Genomic DNA, 21426 nt, shown 5'->3' with positions numbered 1-21426 from the left:
TATTCTGTCCATCAAGAATTCTGCCAGTGTAGTAAATAATTCCGTCCCTTTCAACAGTGCCAGAAATGTCCTTTGACTTAGTGAACTTCTTTACTTCAGCAGTTCCAATACGGAAAAAGTAGTCTTCAGCAGCTTTAATTTCCACAGAACTCAAACGGTCCTTCATATTGACATTATTTGGCAGTTTTCCGCTTATATCCTTTGACTTGCTTAAGAGCCACAAACCAAATCTTTTTAAATAACAGCATCCTTGTATTGTCCTCCACCAGCCATAACGATTAGGGTCAATAACATACTTGCCATATTCATATCTAGCGGTCAACTCATCCTGCAGGCTAACATTAACAGAAATAGACTTAATTTCTTTTCCAACCTGTTCTTTATCTTCCTTAGTCAGTTGGATACTCTGAACCTTTTTAATTGGCCAGTCATCAGGACTCAGGTACATCCATTCCTTTCCTCTTTGCCAGGCAGATTCTGGCCCAATGTCTTCAATTGTTACTCCTGGACGGGTTCCAGTATCAGCCACATTTAACGCAGTTTCAACATGATACCACTGGTCCCTGGAACTGAACCTCAGGATTTCAACAACAGCATTTCTTACACCAATGGACATTGGGCGGCTATCTTGATTTAGCCAGGAAAGTACAACAGAGCTGTCGCTAACAAAATATGTGTTATTAATCTTGCCTCTGTAGTTATTTATTATGACCTTGGATAATACAGCCCCCATGACGGCAGCCTTTAACTCAGCACGTGGGATGGTTGAACCTGTGATAATCTTGGATTTGCCAGCAATTAGTTTAACAGTAACCTCGCCATCCGTTGATATGTGTCTTGCATGGCCACAAGCAATAGCTATATCCTTACTTGCATCAACACTAATAATCAAATCAACACTATCTTTACCAGCAGCCGAACGGGGAAACTTTATCTTCGGCAGCTGTTGCATCAATTCCAAGTTCTTAACCCACTTGTCCAGGTACTTATCAGGTAAACCATCATCCCACCCTACTTGTAAGTCGATTATTTCTCTGTAGTCAAGCTTAAAGTTTCCAGTAACAGGGGAGACTAAACCCAAAGGATCAAAGCTGCGAGCAATGAGGGACAGAATAGTCCTTTTAGTGAAGTATCTACGAAGTGCTTCCTTAAGGTCTCCACTAACAGGGTCAGGTCTTTTTCCACGCTTGCACTTGCCAAAATACAAAGGCTTTTCTTCAAGAGACAGGACATCTTCCTCTGGTGCCCAGGTATAGCCAAGGATTGAAACATTTACACCATCTGAAGAGACTTTTTCATCAGGTTTTTGTCCAGACAAGACAAAACTTTTAACTTCCATATTGGCAAGGTCCAAGGTAAAATTGATACCATTAATAACTTCTACTCTATCCTCAATGGTATCCATAGCATCATTGGCATCATCCACATAACACTTTTCTATCAGCACCTCAGCTCCTAGTGTATATTCAGGATGATTTAGTTTACAATAATTGGCAACTTGTGTAATACCTTCAGTTGTTTGGTTGCCGGAACTAATTACACCATAAATAATGGTTAGCATACATCTTTCCTCCACTGGTTTACTCGGGTCAAGTTCATCAATCCAAAGATATTTATGCCATCTGTAACTCTTTGGGTCAAGTTTTATCTGATTGTATGCCATTTTAATATCGCAGCAGAAAGCATACACACCACTCCTGAAGTTCACCAAGAGATTAAGGATTTTTTCCAATCTGTTACTGCCCTTAGCCAGACAGTTATTAAGACTTTTGCCGGTGGTAGAGTTGCTGGATGCATCAAAGACTGTTCTTACGGGTGTGCTTAAACTGCCTTCCTTGTGAACAGTTCGCCAGGGCAGATAATAACAGCCTTTATTCTTTTCCATTTCAAGTTGTATTTCTGGCGGTAGTTCTGACACTCTACAGGAATAACCATTTTCAACCAACTTATTGTGTGACTTTAGAACCTCTTGCCTTTTTTCAGGATTTCCCTGTAATTGTTTCATTTGACTTTTTAGGATAGCCAAAGCAACATGATGATTTTCTCCTAGCTCAACATCAGGGTCACAAATGAATGGAAGTGTACCAACGACCTTTTTTTCCTCAGGTGCAAATTTGACAGATTGACTGATTATCTCATCCTCCCTCTCCTCTTTTAGGCTCTGATGCTCCAGTTGGTTGCCCTTCTTACAGGTAGGGCAGCCTCTGCAGTTAATACATCTATAGGGGGCTTCTGTTCCAACACCTTCCAGCTCAAAGTATCGTCTTTCCATCATTTTAGCATGATTTATTGAATGTTGCGTTTCTGTCAGTCCAGCCGTATCTTCAACAACATCCATATCTTTTGTTGGCATATCAACACTCCAGTCCAGAGATGACCACAATGCACGTTTATGGCTCTGATAGGCTCTTAATTCACAGGTTAAAAATGCTGCTGACCCCATAAAATTGGCAGCATGGGCAGCTAGTCTCCAGGCTTCATGGGGACCGCCAAGGATTCCACGGTGACCACCCATCCCGGCAAACTTGCTTTCATACAGACATAAACCACTGGGCAGAGTAGCAACCACAGTAGGGAACAAATAATTATATTTTGACCCAAGTAACAAGTCTACTTCAGAACCACCAACAGATTTAGGTACAGTTGGCAATTTGACAGTGTGTCCATAAGCTTTAACAATGTCATTATAGGCCTCAGTTAACTCCCAGACTGGGAACTGGGTGGTGACATGATCCATTTGTATACCACTGACGGTGGCTATTTTGTCAGTCCCGGCCATTGGTAGCTCAAATTGCCGGTCACCATATTCTAAGTATATTGACTTTCCTCCAGCGACATTTAAAGTTGTAGGTCCAGGCCTAATCTCCCTAGTGTCCATCAGATTAACAGCTCTCGTGCTCAAACAGGCAGATCCGCAACCACTGTCATAAAAAAGTAGTATAGTTGGACCTCCTTTTGTTATCTCTAACTCTTGACACATAAATATACCAGGGTTTTCAACATCTGGGATAACATTTGCAGGTAGGTCTGTTGCCGTCACCTGACTTCCAATGTCAGGTAATGTTGTGTATGTGTCAACAAACAGAAGGTTATCGCCGGGAAGCCTGCTGCTATCAATAGAGGCCTTGAAGTTATCAAGCCTCTTTTTGTTGGTATTACGATGATAACTACAACACAAAATATGCCTTTGCCTTCTATGGTGGACTTTACCACAATTATCCAAATTGCAAAAGTGGTCTGTTCGACAGTCGTTGGCATGCCTGTCCCACCATGACTGCAGATCATTTAAATCAACATTACTGTCCATTCGAAGGCATCTATGGCAAACTTTTTTGGAGGTGGCCAACTTTGCCCTCTCCTTTATAGGCGTGTCCAAGAAATTTTTGCAAAAATACAGGTGGGTATGGATGCCGTCACATTCCCCACACACAACATCAATTGGTGGATAGCCGTCGCCCGTCTGTTGGAGTTGTGGGGTTTTTTGCTTATCTTCTTTTCCATAACTTTTCTCCCGTGTCTTTTTGTCAGTTGGTTTGTTTCCGGCGCCCACAGAGAGGACAGTTTCCTTCTCCCTTTTATTTTCCTTCCATTGCTTTTCCACCTTCTTAGTTTTATCTTCACCAGGCAGAGAAATTGCGGGCATGGACAATTGCCAACTAATGTCACTAACTTGTTCAGTAAGAAAAGTGATACATTCATCAAAACATTTGTGTTCATCCATGAGACCCATTCCAGATTTAAATTTTTGGTATCGCCGTCCCAACTCTATCTGGCGCTCGCGGTTTAACAGCTGTTGGACCAATGTGTGAATGTCACTTTTTGTATATAAATAGCTTGTGACGTCATTATTCTCGGCAAATTTCTCAACCTCTAGCAGTTTGGCTTGAACCTTATATAACCAATCTGCTTGTTTTGTCCTCTCAGAATCTTTGTAAGGACATCTGCCGAAATGGAAAAACTCATCCTTGTATTTGTTAAAGATCATGGGAATGTTTCCATACCTTTCTGATAACTTGTCCCAACATTTTTCAATAGTTGTTTCTTGCAGACAAATGGCGGCAGGGAGTCCCTTTAAACATTTTTTCTTCAAAAATTCCAAACGGTCAGAGTTGGTAAGGTCGGGGATAGAACCAACGTAGATTATAAATTGTTGCTTGAAGGTGAAATAATCTAACCCCTTTTCTCCACTGAATTCCGGGACGGTCAGAGACTGGGCCTTATGTTTACTGGTGACACACTTTGTTTTTAGCCCAAAACTTAGTTCTGCTTCTTTTACATAGTCGCGTGTTTGCAAGTATTGTTTATCAAGACTATTTTTAGTTTCTTGAAGCATTGTAGCCGTTTCAACTTCATCAAGCTCCATGGCGTCAACAATTTGTGTGTCAAGCCTCTTAAACAACTCCAAAGTCTCTTTCTGTAACTCTTCAAAATCGTACAGCATCTCCATCAAGTGTGCGTCCGATTCAGGGATCCTGTTTGTAATGGCATAGAGTAGCTCCTCCACATTTCCAGCACGCGGGACATCTGTGGTTTTGGTGGCCTCAAGTCTCATTAATTTAACTTGCCGTGTAGCATCATTCATTTTGTTTGGATTGACAGGATAAACCCTAATCCCTGTTGGCATATTTCCAGGGGCGGCGGCTGCCGGTGCAATAGCTGGCGGCGGCGCGGCTGCGGCCTCACGTTCAGTTATACTTCTTTCATAAAGGTGGTCGCAAAGTTTAGTGACCAACGTCCGTATATCATTTAACAGCGTTGTTGCGGAACCGGCCTTCTCAACAAGGTTTCTATCCTCGGGCGGGTTGGTTTCAAAATGAGCTCGGACGTCACTAAGCAGACTTGCTGATAAATTTAAATCTTCTACAGCACGGTCTAGGACGGTGGTTTTATACTTGAAAGAATCATTTCCTTTCTCTTGATGGTTTTCAAAAAGGATTTGGGCTTTACAGAGGGACGCAAGTGCCTGTTTTACTTCCCCTTCATAAACCATATTGGGGGTTTTTACACGGACGGTGTGGCTAATTTCAAATTGTCTATTATCTGAGCTAAGTATTGTTTCTTCAACACTATTATCCCATTGTAGGGTGTCCCCACTGCTTTCACTAACGTCAGAACGCGTGGGGGTGCTGGCAGCAGAAAGGGGGCCCGACGGTGAACTGGCGGCAGACAGAGAACCAATAGGAGCTCTGGCGGCAGAAAGGGGGCGCAACGTGGAATTGGCGGCAGACAAGGGACCAATAGGAACGTTGGCGGCAGGTAGGGGGCCAGTAGGAGAACGGGCTAAACTTCTCCGTGATGTAAAGGGGGACGCCGGCAAGTCAGACTCAAAATTAGCGCGCGTTGAAACTGGCGGCCTTGGTGTAGTGTGGTTTACAGGATGGGCTCTGTCTCGGCGCAATGGGGGCAAGTTATCCAGCCCAGGGTCTGTGAGTCCAGAGCTTCTCAGGTTCATGGAATTGTCTACTTAATCATGCGGACTTATGGAAAATTAGAGTTATGCCGCTTAAGATCCTTAAAACTGCCGATGTCTCAATCTCAAGTTAGGGCCCACAAGGTTTAACGTCTGCATTTTGCCCGACGGGCGGTAGCCATATATCGGGCTACCGCATGAGACTAGTGGGTTGGCGCTTTTACGGCCGTTTTTATTGAGCAAGAAAAAGTTCAACTATAAAACAATATATATAATATATAATAGTGCAAATTAGTGTGATGTGCTAGCAACCCCGCGAGGGACGGCTAGTTCGGCTTTAGCTTCGCAGCTGCTGCCAGGTGGGGCTCCCAGGCAGGTCCACCTTCAGTCCTCCAGGTTAAAACGTGGCTGTTAGACTCTTCAAGCTATAATTGACCGAGCTTGGAACCATAGTTTATTGATTGTCAAATGTCCAGTTTTGTTGCTTCCTTTATTCCAGGGACGAGGTATAGGACATCTGATTTCCAGGGAAGGATTAATTTTATACCTCAGATACAATCCACTTTCAGTCATTAGATACAGTCTCAATCTGATGTAGATATTCTCTTCTCATCTTTACCAGGAAGCTTTACCATAGTCTTCTGCAATAGGCATTGAACAATTGGTAGAAAAAGAATACACTCAGGTAGTTGATATACGTTGGCTTAGCTGATTGGCTTGCCAGGACTTGATCAATAAACTGCAAAGAAAAATAACAAGATTAATTTTCTTGAAAGTTTATGCATTTGGTAGCAAGTTTAAAGATCATTCCATAAAAAAAATATTCTTTTAATTGCAAATTATAAATGTTTTAAATATATGAAAATATGGTGCTACAAAAAACACAATAAATTATGGTGCTACAAAATATAACCCGGAGTTTACTAGCAAATTTTATAAATTAAATACAAATATAATGACTTTTACCTAGTCAGGGATTGCAGATTTCTTAAATAGGAGCTTTTTCATCATCACACTTTGCAAGTTGAACTTTTAAATCTTAAAAGGAAATAAACTTGGTAAGTAAAAAAAAACATTATTTTCTTTCTTTTTCAAAAATCTTTAAAATGATAAATTTTCATTCAATATTAAATAATCATTGTACCTTACTCAAAAACCACTATTGTTTTCGGGCTTTTGCAGGTATACAGATAGAACAAGATGATTCCAGATACAATCAGGTACAACTAAAAGATTTAAATATTCTTTATTAACTATAACTTTTAATTGTCTTTCTATTTTTTGATATATCTTGAATCTTTTTTATATTGCATATTAACGGCAATTTTGATAATACATAAATTAACAAAAAATGTATAATAATCAAACAAACCTCAGAATTCCTTTAAATGTCCTCTAAGGGCTCAAATGTTACAGGTAACAGGAAAACTTCATTTTCTAAATACAATATAATCTTTTCAATTTTCTGTTTTTTATAAAGTAAACTTTTTAACAATGATTTTAAACAAATATTGAAATTGAGTTATGACCATTTTGGTCCTGCTTTAATGCTAAAATTACTTTTTCTTTTTAAATATTTACATAATATGAAATAAATACTTACAACTTCCGTGGCCTGGCTAAGCAGCTCCTCTTTGCTATCCACAGCGGGAGGATATATGCCGGCAAGTTCACGGAATCCAGGTAATGTCTTTAAAGTCTGAAATTAGTAGCCATTATTGTCTTTTCTAGCTAATTATGAATTTCAAACGATAAAAACATGTACTTTACTAATTCTGGATCCATCTTCTGGAGTTGTTTCAAAAGTTGGAGGTAGCAGGTAATTTTCTCCACACCTAAAACAGCATCAGTTGGACATTTGACACTAATAAAAATTTATAAAGGATGAATGATAACTAGCCGTGGCCATAGCGATTCTTTTTAAGTTTAGGATTCAATTTCAGTCCCATTCCACGTAATAAAAGTTAAGAAGTTCCCTACAACCCAAATTACTACAACATCTATACCTATAATATCTGAGCATTTCATGAAATATTATTTTGGCTTCATCAGTGTAAACCCTAAATGAAGGCGGGACCCGAACCCGAGTTGGCGGTGTTTGGCGTGGAATGAGGATAACCAGCTACTAGCTATTGCCTATTCTGATGGAAACATTGAAATCTGTGATACTGTAGGTTTGTTACTCTTTCTCAATAAACACGAAAACATTTTGAAGATTATATACCTTTTAGCCAACTCGTATTTTATTGGCCTAACATTTTTTTTTGTATGTTATTTCTACTTATTATACATCAATTAACCACCTTTTTCTCCTAAAAAAGCATAATTTAATCAACTGTCAACTATTTCAAACTTAATCAACCAAGAAGAACAACGGTACTACTGACTCCCTGAAATGCACAATTCAAATTGTTCAGTCGATTTAATGCTAATAATTATCTGGTTCAGGAGGAATGATGTACCAGATAATATCTCCTCAGATACCCGCCAGTCAGCCTCCTGCCAGCAACAGTTCAGATAATAAGATCAGGGGACCTTCTAATCTTACTTATGTCAACATATTCTTCACTAACGTTAGGTAGGTCAATGTATCATCCTTTTATCAGTTATTTAAATGTAACAGGATCTCTGTCTGTCTTTCTGTACTGAAGGATCTCGCTAACCGTTGAATCGATATGGTTCTCCTTTACGGTGTAGCTTCTTAAAGGTCCTGGGAAGGTTTATAGCTATTTTTGGGTAGGGTACAACCATTCTCCCAAGAGAAATCACCAAAAAAATATTTCCGATTCCTAGTATCATTGTTATGATCACATTTCGCTGCCAACTTTGGGTTAAACAACATCAGATGGTGTACCTGGCTTCTTAATTTGGACTTACTCAGTAGAACTAAACCCTAGCCTTAACTATTAATATTTCACCTTTTAACCAACTTCACTAATTCTCTCAATCGTTGGATTTTGATCTTTGAAATCCTCAAACTTTTCCATAAATGACTAATCCACAGAAATGTTTATTTCCGAAACTCAAACGTTAATAGTTATTTCTCGTATCGTATTATAAACGGCTTTCCGCGGATATAGAGTGTACAATTATAATCTTATGATTGTACATTTCTATATTCGTAGAAAACTGGATATAATACGATGCTAGACATAGTTTTTTCGTATGGATGAGAACCGGTTCCTATCCACCGGATTCGAATGAATACGAGAAAGGTATTTATATTTTTTTGTATTTTAAAGGATTCGTGATAAGAAATGGATAAGTGAGCTTATAGTTGTAGATGTTGGTGGGCGGATTCTCAGCTTTCTAGTCTCCTCCTCGGGTTATCAGGTACGAAACTTTTATACAAGTAGGGCTAGTGCATCTCTATAATCTTTTCTAAAAATTTAGTTTAGTATTTCCATATTAAGCATAGTTTATCATATGTTATTATTTATACGGCACTAGTGTTGAAAATAACACAGCTCAAAAGTAGGAATATATTATATAGGAATTTACAAAAGTTTTTAAAGTATGAAACTAAATACTTTGCAATTTGCAAGCATTCTATTTTTAGTTTTACTTTTTCATACTTCCAACTTGCTTTTTAGTAAAATATATTTTCTTGTTTACAGGAATTGAGCAATTTTAGTGTTGGTTGGAATTTGACGTCAGCTGTCTATTGTTCAAAGCATAACCTTTTAATAACTTCAGGTGAAATAAATTTCTTTCTAACTAGAATAAATATATGATTCGTTAAAATCTCGATAACCACTGAACCGATAGGTCATGGTTTTTTTTGGCTAATTTAATTATGATTTTAAATCTGTGGATGATTTTAGGCATTTTCTCCTCTTTTATAGATTTCTCTATTCCATTATAAATCCTTTGTATTCTAATGGCGAATCCGTTAAGTAGTTATTTGTATTTATGTTTAGGTGAATCTCCACTGCTGGGTAGGTCAACGTGTGCTGGGAAAGCATGTTCCGTTGGTATTCATTCTTATAGGTAAAGAAATTGTCCTTTAAAAAAAACACGCCGACATGTAAGACTAAAAGATTTTATGTTATTAAATTAGGTTTTTGTAAAAAGTAAAATATAGTTATTTTTCCCGGATATCAATAATAAAACCGATGTTTTTCCTCAGAAGTGCTTTTTTTGAAAACAGAACCTCCACCTTATTCTTGAAATAAATTGAATTTGGGGGCGGGGTTGTTTGTTTATTTATTGCATCAATTCACCTTAGATTATATTGGATAAACTTTTTTTCCCGATCAATTTTTAATGATAAAATAGCGATTTTTCCAAAGTAAATCACAAATCTACCTACAAATTGAAACAAATTAATGTTTTAGATTGACAAATGATAGTCCACATTACGTGTCAACACTGGATGAAAGTGACCAAGCTGCGTTACTTAGCAGAGGATTTACCTTCCCTTTCATGTCAAACAAAAATCTAGATTATGTTGTAAGGTAACTGCTACTTTCTATTATTTTATTAATTTCTATCACGGCTGTAAACTCAATTGATATCCGCTGGATATAAATTAAATAGGTTCTTAACCTTAAATAGTTGCATAGAAATTGCCCACGTAGACGAAACTAAAAATCATAGGATTAAAAATGATTATTAACTCTTCTGGTATTTGAATCAGTGCAAGTGGTATATGAACGATTAATCTTCTATTCAATTTTAATATGTACAATTCTGTCTTATGTTATCAGACCAAGTCCAAAAGATATAGTTTGATTTATACGCAATTGTCTACGATATTCCTGCAGATTGGGTACAATAATTTGTTTTAGTATGTCCGTTGATGAAAGTGGGCGGAGATTAGGGGCAATTCACGAGTCCGGCAGCATCTCTGTGTGGCTTCTACCTGGATTGTTCCAGGACAAGCAGGTCAACTTGGCAGAACAGCCAGCTTTTGATGAGGTCAACCCACAGCTGTTACAAGTGCCAGGTAGTTTTATTATTGAACTATTTTGCCTTCGTCTTTTATGTCAATAAAAACTGATTTAGATATATGTATCTACCACTATTCTATTAAAGATGGAAGATGTTCTGAGCATCTAAAAATATACGGATTAAAAACAATATATTTCTAATGAATAATGACTTAGATAGACCTGAAAGTGAATAGAAAATATCCTTTTTATTTCATAGTTTTAAACACTGGATTATTGTTATTCAACATGCTTTATAATTGTTATCTTGTTTATATGAAAGTTTATTATTACTATTTAAAGCAAATTTTAGTTTATTGTCCATGTCTTGTCCATATCACATTTGAGATATTTTTAGGCAAAAAGAAGTTAAAGCAAGAATTTCTGGCGAACGAGCATAAATTTCACCCATCCGCAATCTCCTGGTGGAATGCAGAATCTGTCATTATTTGCCGTGTGTCAGGTATTTTTTCATTTTGATAAACTTATTTAATATTTATAGGGGTGTATTATATTTTTCAGGAGATCCCCGGCTAAAGAGGGAGGAAAATAAAAATATTGGGGGGGGGGGGGGGGGGGTTGGAAAAGTAAAATGTACTGAGAACTAGGGTTGGGCCGGATATTTTTTTGGCTGGATACCGGATATCCGGCTGATTTCAAATGCCGGATATCCGGTATCCGGCCGGATATCTGGCCAACGCCGGATATCCAGCAAATATCCGGTTATCTGGCCAAATTACCGGATATCTGGCCGGATAACCGGCCAAATTACTATATATTAAAGTATCAAAAAAGGATATAGTCCCTTTCGTGGCAATGCACCTTAAGGGGCGATTCGTTGTATTTTTAAAATTCCTTTTAATAGGTTATTTTAGGCTAGGCTAGGTTATATTTGGTTAGGTGATTGCCCCGCAGGGTTAGGCAATTTGCCCGGCAAGGTTAGAGTCCCCCGCGAGGGGCTAGAAATAGGAGGAAAGCTACTGTGAAAATACGAATAATCGCTCCTTAGGGTGCTTTGCCACGAAAGGGACTATACCCGCAAAAAAAATTTCTTCATAAACTGTTGTTTTATATTATACTAGCGGCTGCGTCCCTAGTTTCTAGGGATATTAGAAGGGACATGAAAGTGAAGAAAAATTACCTAAAACTTTACAACGACTTTTTAATAAAAATTTAACAGCCTAAAACCACCCTAGGACCTATAAGAAACTTCACACTAAAGTAGAACCATATCAGTTCAGCGGTTAGCGAGATCCTTCGCTACAGACAAAAAAAGCTTACTGCTTTATATAATAGGATAAAATTAAGGTTAAAACTTAAAAATTAAGTAACTATTAAATGATCTTTCTTCTTAGCAAATAAATCTAATTAACTATTAATACCCTCAATCTGTAATATCAACCCCTAACGGTTGGAGGATGGGCGGGGTGTTGGCGTTGAATGCCTGCCCCCCCCCCCCCCTTTGTTTTTTTCTGTCCCATTTTCTGTGTATAAAAGGTAGAGGGCTATAACTGAGATACTTTCGAAATTTGGATATGACACATAACTGAGAGTTGAATTTTTTTTAATACCTCCTTCCTGGCGGGCACAGGATGCCAGCAAATCTGGTAAGGTCATTCAGGTAAAAAGTAAAACTATTTTTTTACTTAAACAAAGCATTTCATGTTATCTAATACTAAAATATCCCATAGTCGTACATCCTCATATGTAATATAGGTATTCAAGTCGATTTCAGGTTCCAGGTAAAATCCTGCAAGTCCTGAACCTCAAGGTCTCCAGAAATCTTTAAACGGTTCCTGTGACCGTAATTTTTTACTTGAAGATTTCAAATTTTAAACTTAGGCTTTTTTATATATCTTCATGGCATATTACAATTTCATAAAATCCGTTGCCGTTTACCTGCCAACCGTCGGTTTGCGGCTGGCAGCTGTCAAGTACTGCTGCCACCGCCAATACTTATGTTTTGAGATTTCTAATATAAAATTTACATAAAGATAAACATATTCAGAAAAATTTGTTCTTTTGGCTTCAATAATGAGAAAATTACAGCCATTTAAGATTTTAAAAAACAGAGATTTTTGTTATAAAATATAAAAGATTATATTGCCGGATATCCGGCCGGATATTGAAAATTGCCGGATATCCGGCCCAACCCTACGAGAACATCAGTTGATACTACTATTCAGAAAAAAATTTTAAATCGGACCAAAGATATGGAGAAAAATTTGAAATATTTTTGAGGGGGAAAAAATGAATGTTGTGCAGAATTTAATTATACACACCTAGATATTTATCAAAAATCTTTCATTCAATCAGACTATGAGGGATTTTTTGAATAGACTATCAAAGTCGAAAATAGGTAAATTAATTTGAAACTTAAACATGTGGTTGAAATGTTGTTATCTAGTTACAACTTTTAATTATTTCATAATTCTTTTTTTATTTTTTAGGTGCCCTATCCGTGCTAAAGCTGGACAACTTGACTAATCTGCTTGGTGATGCCCCAGAGTTCCTGGATGGTGTCCCCAGATTGTCGCAGACCTTTGAGAAAGGATTTTTTGCTCTGGAATGTGAATCCGTTATTAAAGGTAATTTTATGAACCCTTATATGTGAGCAAAGTATTAAATTAAATAAATAATAAAAAGATAGGGCACTGTTGGTTCATACCAACCAATCAAAAGTTAGATTTAATCAATAGCACCTAACTTTTTTATGCAATAAGAAACAGAGAGAACATGTTCATAGAACTTTATAATCAGTAAAATTTACAATTTCATTACCTTCTCCCTCCCCGAGTTTTAAATTATCTGCCTTAATTACGGGAAACAATTTAAAGTGATTTAGCAGCTTCAAAGAGCTTTTTATGTAGGTCGGCGTCAGTCAACTAAATCAGAATCTGCGGGCGGTGGCGAGGATCCTGACAATGTCGACGTTGAAGTCGAGGAGTCCGATGACGAGGATCGATCCTGGGTCCAGCTGGGCAAGCGATCAGCCGCCGCTGTAGCCTACTTTATGACTGACAACGAACGCTTCGCGCCACCCAAGAAGAAGTCAAAGATTGTACGGCGTACGTACAGGATGATTGCGCTGATATCAACAACACCGGATGAGCTGTATGCCAGGAAGATTGAGAATGAAGAGTATGGAGAGGCTATTATGTTGGCGCAACACTATAGGTAAGAAGTACAACTACTCTTTAAAAATCATTTTAGTGTTTTTAATCAAAGTCCCAAGCGAACACACACGCAGAACCTATACATGCCCTAAACCTAAACCTAAACCTGTGGAGCTACTACGTTATCTATATAAGTTATATTAATATCAAGGAAACTTTTAGGTTAGACACAGATCCTGTATATGAGCGACAATGGAAGAAGTCCAATAAGTCAGTGGCTGCCATCCATGATTATCTGGGAAAAATAAAGCGAAGAATTTGTGTTCTTAAAGAATGCCTTGAAACAATTCCGATGGATATAGATGCAACAAGGCAATACACAATACATATATTTTAATATATCCTATCGCCGCAGTTGCATTATAGTTTATTTGATCTGCTTGTCCTTAGTTAAAATACAGTTTTTTATATACTATATTTTTTTTCAAGTGACCCCTCTCTAATATTTTAATTCGACATTCTAAATTAATGTTACAATTTTCTAGTGTTTACTTATTCCACCAATTCAATAAAATTCAGTGCTTTCTTGTCATTGCTTTGGCTTTGGGGACTTCCAAATTGATGGCCCAAAATGTGTGTCTGTCCGTTTCTCTGTTTGTTTGTGTGTGTGTTGGTGTGTTAGTTTATAAATTAATACAATATGGTTACTTTTTGAATTACATGTATTGATGTTACTAGAGAGCTGTTACAATATGGTCTCAGTGGTACAGATCTAGAGACACTCATTGCTCTGGCAGACAAAGACACGGGAGAATTTATCAGGCAATTTTCATTGCAAATTATTTTAGACAATATGCAAAGAGAACAAATAATTTGGCATGTTAGAAGCGACATTCCAGTAACGACAAGGAAGTTATAAATATTGGTAAACACATTTGTTTACCTAGATTTTTTCATACTTCGTTTCTTAAAATGATGTTGTAGGGGGGATATTGTATAGTTAATTATACTGGTACCCAAAGTTGTAGGAACACGTTCTCTCATTCGCACAAACTAGCAGTGTACAAACTTGACAACCAATAATTATAATCTAAGTAATTTTCTGGTCAAAATGGGAATTTTACATCAACTTTCGTCCATTCTTTTATCCCTTAAGATCCTTGGACATTATGTTAAAGTAGATTATAATGAAAATATGATCCTACAGATCAGATCGTGGTGGCCAACATGAAGACGAGTGGTTTGAGGACAACACCAGCCCCGACAGACAACGTGAGATCAGAGCAGAGCGGGAGAAGGCTAAGATGTTGAAGTTGATATCCAAAGTGAACTGGCAAAGCCTTAGTTTAGTGCAAAAAGATTTGATAGCGTCTAGACTGAAGTTTATTTATTACCTGGATATTCTGGATATATACGAAGATGCCCTGGGTGGCGGGCAGCGTGCTGCCGATAAATACGACACTGCTGTCTACCGGACAATGCGTAGTTTGTCACCGTTGGAGAATTGTCTGACGGCCGCCAGGGCCATGGATGCAATTACGATTGCCGCATTTTTTTCAAGTTTCTACTCGGATGCTATTCTGCCACACTGGCTTCCTATTCTCAGTGCCTTTCCAGGTATTTTTAAAATACAGCAAAATTTTATAATTAATAGCTAAACAATATGTTGTGTTTTTAGAGATACTTTTAATCGGTTGTAAACTATTTTGACTAATTTGAGACATTTTTTTTCTTTCTTCATGTTAGCTTACTATTTCTATTCAAATTGTTATATCACTGTATATTTAATTTGTATAAAAGTAATAAGATGTCTATTAAGATGTCTGTCTGTCTGTACCAAAGGATTTTGCTAACTGCTGAACCGATATCATTGTGCTCCTTTACAATGTAGCTATTCGTAGGCCTATTGAAGGCTTATATGTTCGTCTGTGGAGGGTTCCACAATACTCTCAAGAGAAATAGCCCCAAGAAAAAAATGCCCCTCCCCCCAGATTATTTTTCATAACTATTTAGATATTGTAGTTTATGATACAAAATTTTCCAGAAACTACGAAACCTGATGTGATGATAGAAATCCTGCCAAGTTTAAACATGGAGGGGAGTCCTGTTCCTTGGCTAGCTGCACTACCAAGGACAAAGGTAAACTATTTTCCAGTATGGCTTCGAAAACGATTAATATCCGCTGGATTAGAACCGGTTCTAAGCCATAATATTAACACGAATTTGGTATAATCCTTTAAAAAAATTTTTTTTTTGAATTTTAAGTTCAATTTTCAGTTACCGCACAATCATGACAAGAAAAGCAAAGATAATTAATTTTAAATTTTAAAAAAGTTTGCTTTCACAAAGTTCTTCATAAAACCACTCCTGATGCGATAATAGTCATTTCTCGCATCGTATTATAAACAGCTTTCCATGGATATACAATGTACAATTATAGGATTCAAACCAGTTTTTTTAGCCCTAAGTTGCCGAAGGCACGGGTATAATTTTTCAGTTTGGCTTACAACCAGTTCAAATCCGATTTAAAAAATAAACCTATTATTTTATTCTGTCATTTAAAAAAAATATTTTTTTTCATTAAGGATTGGTGTGAACAAGCCTTATCTATGAAATGGTCAGGTCATAAGGTGGAATGGGATCCAGCCATTCTCTATTTAGAAGATGCTTCGTTAGATAGGTTTAAGGACAAGAATCTTAATACAAGGCAAGATTTTTACCTTCTCATATAAACTTATTTTTAGGTGAACATAATCTTTTTGTCTGTCTGTCTGTTTATTGTAATGAGGGATCTCGTTAACTGCTGAACCAATATGGTTCTCCTTTACAGTGTAATGCCCTGGCTGGGAAGGTTTTAGGTGAGGGTACCACGACCCTCCCTAGAGAAATCGTCCATAGAAAAAAATACCCTCCCCTCAATTTTTTGTACTTTTTCTTTTAAGAACTATAATATTAAAGAGGTGGTTGTCAACTCCTTCGCCCCCCCCCCCCCCCCCTACCCTTCTTAACTGGAATTCTCCTAGGGACCTTTAGGGACGAAACCGCTTGTATACATCATAAAGGCAATACATATTCCTTAATCTTATACAGTCCGGACGGAAAAAGGGAGATAGAGTAGTTTCATTTTAGTACGGGGAATTTGTCTTCTATCCATAACTGTTCGATTAGGCTCAGGAGCGGATCAAGTAAATTATCTATTAGCTTTGTTTATATACCTAATCACTTAAATGAAATATTCTTTGTTAGAATGGTGACTGAGTGGTATGAATGGAGAGCCCGTACAGTTACTATGAATACCAGTATTCCAGAGCTTGGGCTAGATCTTTTACAGAGGGTCAGTAATTACAAATAATTAAAAATAAACAAGGATGACAACAGGCATATGTAGCGAAGCATTTTTAAGTAAAGAAAAAATTCTGTTGATTTTGGTCTAAATCAAGAAATGTTTTTTTTAATGAAGGATAATAAATGTTTTATATCTATTGAATTAGTTTTATTTTGAACGCATAAAATGGCTGGAGAAAAAGAAAAGTTAGAAAAGGTTTTCTTCAGATTTTTTTTGTATAATATTTTTCTTTACGCAAGATTAAAATTGTTCTAGTTATTCAGAATTCGAGAAAGAAAAATATTAGGTATTTGATTTTAAATTCAAAATCTTTATTATCTTTATTTAGGGTATCGAACGTAATGTAGAAATTAGTATGAAGCTTATTAACGACCTACGAACCTTGGATGCTCTCGTTTATGATGTTCAGGTGATGTAATGTTTTTATTTGTCCACCAATATAATGCTTGTTTTGTATAAATTACCTAAACAATTCATTTTTTAGATTTTTGGCTCAGATTAAAATGATTAAATAACATAACAAAATGATTTGATTAGGTCGATATTGATTTGTCTAAATTTGAAGCAATGAGCGAAGCAGAAAAAATGAGTGCTTTACTTTCTAGAACTACAGATCTATTACAGGTAAGCTTTAATTAATAAGTGCTTTAAAAATGTTGCTGACAGTTGCCGTATATTGAAAGATTATTATAATTACAGGGGTGTATATTCTACATGGGATCCCCTGCTCAGGAGGGGGGAAAAAAATAAAAAATAAGTGGTTGGAGGGAAAAAAAAATGTAAAAATTAAGAAAACTGAAAACATTTTTTCCATTTCCCCCCCTCCTTGGTGAAAAAAACTAAAAAAAATGTGTGGTAGGAGGGATGAAATAAATAAAATATAGAGTTCTTAAATATTTTTCCATTTTCCCCCCTACTTGGTGAGAAAAAACTAGGGGGGGAAAGAAAATAAAAATTTTTGTAGCCGGGGAAAAAAAATAAATCTTGTGCAGAATATACACCCCTGTATAATTATAAAGATTAATATAATCAAATACTATTTAAGAGTCAAAAATGTACAAATTATATTTCTATCTATAACTCTGATTTAAAAGCAAACATTTTACCCAACGGTCATGCCATTCTTTTAAAAAATTTTTTTGAAAAGTTAAACATAAGTCATCTAGGGAGTTTTTAATCTAGGAACGTAGCCAATGTATATTTCAGGACATCCGTAGTCTACTTCTTCCTTTCCTGTTACGAATGGATGATGCAGAACCTGGTCAGTTTATCCACCTGCTCTACACTTTCTGTATTCATAAGGAAGGTTTACTGTTCATACAAAGTTATTTATAGCCTTTACTTATTGCTTTCAAATCTTAAATGTCGTTGGTTAAAGAGTTGTTTTAATATTCGTCCTTCACTTTTAATTCCTAAAGAGAATGGATAATATGAAATTGAAAGCAAGATGTGTTATAAACAAGTATGGCAACATCTATAAGTAGAGAAGCACAAAAATATTAAAAGGTATCACGAAAAAAACACTGCTTATTAATTAGAGGAATCGTCTAAAGTAATTTCAAAAGTACATTTAAATGTATTAACACAAACCTTACTCAGGCTGGGAAAGATTTAACAATTCCGCTGACCATTATTGATAATAGTAGACCATCTACCAGAAACAGGTACATCATTGATTTCTAGTGTAGCTACAAAACCCCATTAATGGCTTGTTTGAAATGGCTTTATATCTACTTTTTTGCTCTTCCCATTTTATATCTTATTACCCCTCTTTCCTGTTGATTGTTAATCCTTTCTATTTCTTTCATTTTTGATTATCAATTCATTTTCTCTTTAATTTTGTATTTTTTATCTTTACCCTATTCCCTTCCTTAATTTTTCTTCTTTTCTTTTATTCACTACTCTATGCTGTTAATCTTCATACTTGTATTTAGGATTCTTGAAAACATACGCCAAGTTGTTCAATTAGGCATTGATTGTTGCTACGCGCACGGCTCTGGCCAACAAATAGACTACCTTGACCGGATAAGCTACTGCATCAGAGAAATATTTGAATCCAGCCGCGGTGGACTACGCTTAGATGTTATTCAGGAATGAAAAGATTATGATAATTCTCTTTTGTAACTATAGCTGTTGCTAGCTAAAAATGCATTAATTAGCGAAATATTTTCGAAATAAATCAAGAAAGTACACTAATGTTTTAATCTAGTTAATTTATCTTACTTTTGAATTTATTTGCTTAGCACCTACTTATTGTTTTGTCAAATTATGGAACTATTTTTTAGAAACATTTCTAAAAAATATTTTATCTATAACAATCAAAACCATAAATCAGGCATACAACTTGGACGTGAACCAGTACCGTGCCTACATGCAGCATATTGAGATAGCCAAGATAATGCACAGGAACGGAGTCAACAAGCCCCTGTCCATCTTGAGGGATGGCAGCAAGGATTTGCAACTTATGAAGAAAATTTTTGATCAGATCAACTGTAATGCTGAAAGAATGCGGCCACCACTTGATCAGGTAAAAAAATTATTAGATATCAGTGTGAGATGAAACAAAAAAGAGACAAAGTATTCACAGTTATTGCCAATAAATTACTGCCTTTTTAGTGTTGGTAGATAGTTATTAATTTCAATTTAAATCCTTTTTTTTGAAGTACAGTTCAATGTACATAAATGTATTGGTTAAATTGGGTCATATTTTAAGGATGGTTGGAGGTGTGTTTTGAAGGACCTGCAACGACTGCAGAAGCTTATACCTGTGGTACCTCTGGACAGCGTCTTCTATGCTTTCACCGAAAGCTTGCTGGCCTCTGGATTTAGGTAATTTTTTAAGTTAGAGGAATTGTTAAAACTCAAAACCATAAGAAATTGTCGAAATAGAAGGAAAAAATCGTTCAGTTTTTCTTCCTTAAAAAGAATTCTTTACAAGTGTAATATTTGTTAGTTTAACCCGATTTCATTACATTTGATTTTAAAAAATACTTTTAAAAAAGAAGAAATATAATTTTCAGGGAAAATATTGAATTAGCTGGGGAAGTTCTGAAGACTCTAATGGAAGAATCTGACCAAGTGAGTATCAATAATAATAATGAATAATAACTGAAGGAATAATCGAATTAAAGTATTAAAAAATTGGAAAATGAATATTTTGGCCTTTTTTAAAAAAGTGCAGCAGTAAAAAAAAAGAATAACATTCAGTAATTGTAATCAATCTTAATTAAGTAGGTATTGTATTTAAAAAAAAAAACTTTCTCCGTTTACCTACTTTTTTTCTACAGAAAAAAATGTAAAATCTGTTACTTTACCTAATTGATTATTTTCTCTATCCACAGGTGAAAGTTGTATTAACAGCTTGGAAGCATTACTTCAGCACCAGTACAAACCTGAATGATCCCAACATTGCTCTGGCAAAACAATGCCTCCGTCTCATCACCTTCACAAACAAAGAAATTTCCGAATGCTTTGATTTAATATCGTCCCTGCAATCTTTGGCTGATTTTGGTTTGCCTGACGTGCATCCATTCTCCGTGTTGAATTCTAAGAATAGGATTGAGTTTGTGACCATGGCTTTGAATAGTAAGCCCACTGCCTACAGAAATTCTCAACGGCTTATGAAGCTGGCTACACTGTTGAGAATTGAAGAAAATATGGATAGTCTTGAAGGTATGGTTTTAAAAACGAAGCTGTTCTAAAATTAAAGTCAGCACGTACATAACGAATAGCTATTATCGTTGATTATGGCATGTTAGAAACTATGTTTTAATCATGTCTTTGCCCGCACTGTGCAGTGAGGTCATGTTTATGATGCTTATTTTAATTTCCCTTTATTCTTAAGATAGATATTAACTAACTCTCAGTTTTTTTGTAAAAGGTAAATAACAATACATTTTCAGGTATGGTTTGGGTGCTAGTGGCCAGGAAGGCGCTGGAGGCCGTGGATTATAGTTCATGTTTGTTAGCTTGTGATAAGATTATTCTGAATAATTACACCCAAGGATGGGATATTTGTTTTGCTCTTGGTGTCCAAGAGGGCTTTACAGACTTACCCAGGTAAGATTAGAAAAATAGATCCTTTTAGTTTCATTTGGAACTGCCCTGTTTGTTTTATAATCACTTAATAATTGATTTATTACCTTACCTTTTGCCACTTGTTTACACCTAAAATGCTTTTGAAATGTCTCATATTATTATTCTACAAATTCATAAATCAAATTGGCAACTTTTAATATTAAAATTGTCCTTTCTGTGCTTCCTCGTCTAAGAACTTGTTATTTTTGCACCAGCAATAAAATAACATCAAAGTATTGATTTTAATAAAAATATTTTACTCGTTACATTGGTATATAAAACTTTAATCTTGTTTTAGATGCCAAGACCTGTTATCATTTGCCGTAGCCCACTGCGACCCTGAAAATATTGAAAACATCATTCTATCACAGCTAAAAGTTGAACAGAAAATGTTTCATCAAGGAATTAATATAATAAATTTGGTGTATTTTCGAGATATAAATTATGGAAGGGAAAGTAAAAAATCGAAATAAAATGTGTTTAAAGTAGTGTTTTTTTGTTATTGAAAGTCATCAACTGTTTTCCTTTGTATTTTTATCTATTGAT

General features: G+C 36.1%; 1 protein-coding gene across 1 annotated transcript in view; it reads left to right on the top strand.

Moving 5' to 3' along the window:
* Nucleotides 1-21426, top strand: part of LOC145311752 (NBAS subunit of NRZ tethering complex-like) — a 46183-nt gene that overhangs the window by 4433 nt on the left and 20324 nt on the right. The window contains exons 5-31 of the mRNA XM_080150728.1: nucleotides 7481-7584; nucleotides 7859-7988; nucleotides 8653-8743; nucleotides 9028-9106; nucleotides 9331-9400; nucleotides 9748-9867; nucleotides 10201-10358; nucleotides 10700-10804; nucleotides 12792-12929; nucleotides 13212-13518; nucleotides 13680-13829; nucleotides 14196-14279; nucleotides 14665-15074; nucleotides 15502-15596; nucleotides 16043-16164; nucleotides 16704-16791; nucleotides 17132-17212; nucleotides 17341-17427; nucleotides 18010-18106; nucleotides 18404-18467; nucleotides 18738-18895; nucleotides 19140-19330; nucleotides 19517-19632; nucleotides 19824-19881; nucleotides 20145-20475; nucleotides 20706-20862; nucleotides 21179-21283. Of these exons, the coding sequence (XP_080006854.1) occupies nucleotides 7481-7584; nucleotides 7859-7988; nucleotides 8653-8743; nucleotides 9028-9106; nucleotides 9331-9400; nucleotides 9748-9867; nucleotides 10201-10358; nucleotides 10700-10804; nucleotides 12792-12929; nucleotides 13212-13518; nucleotides 13680-13829; nucleotides 14196-14279; nucleotides 14665-15074; nucleotides 15502-15596; nucleotides 16043-16164; nucleotides 16704-16791; nucleotides 17132-17212; nucleotides 17341-17427; nucleotides 18010-18106; nucleotides 18404-18467; nucleotides 18738-18895; nucleotides 19140-19330; nucleotides 19517-19632; nucleotides 19824-19881; nucleotides 20145-20475; nucleotides 20706-20862; nucleotides 21179-21283 (3696 nt within the window). The remainder of the gene's footprint in view (nucleotides 1-7480; nucleotides 7585-7858; nucleotides 7989-8652; nucleotides 8744-9027; nucleotides 9107-9330; nucleotides 9401-9747; nucleotides 9868-10200; nucleotides 10359-10699; nucleotides 10805-12791; nucleotides 12930-13211; nucleotides 13519-13679; nucleotides 13830-14195; nucleotides 14280-14664; nucleotides 15075-15501; nucleotides 15597-16042; nucleotides 16165-16703; nucleotides 16792-17131; nucleotides 17213-17340; nucleotides 17428-18009; nucleotides 18107-18403; nucleotides 18468-18737; nucleotides 18896-19139; nucleotides 19331-19516; nucleotides 19633-19823; nucleotides 19882-20144; nucleotides 20476-20705; nucleotides 20863-21178; nucleotides 21284-21426) is intronic.

This window comes from Acartia tonsa, chromosome 2, assembly GCF_053477335.1.
Source record: "Acartia tonsa isolate MP-2025a chromosome 2, ASM5347733v1, whole genome shotgun sequence".
NCBI classification, from domain to species: domain Eukaryota; kingdom Metazoa; phylum Arthropoda; class Copepoda; order Calanoida; family Acartiidae; genus Acartia; species Acartia tonsa.
The sequence above is the reverse complement of the archived record's forward strand: the minus strand, read 5'-3'. Positions and strand labels throughout refer to the sequence as shown.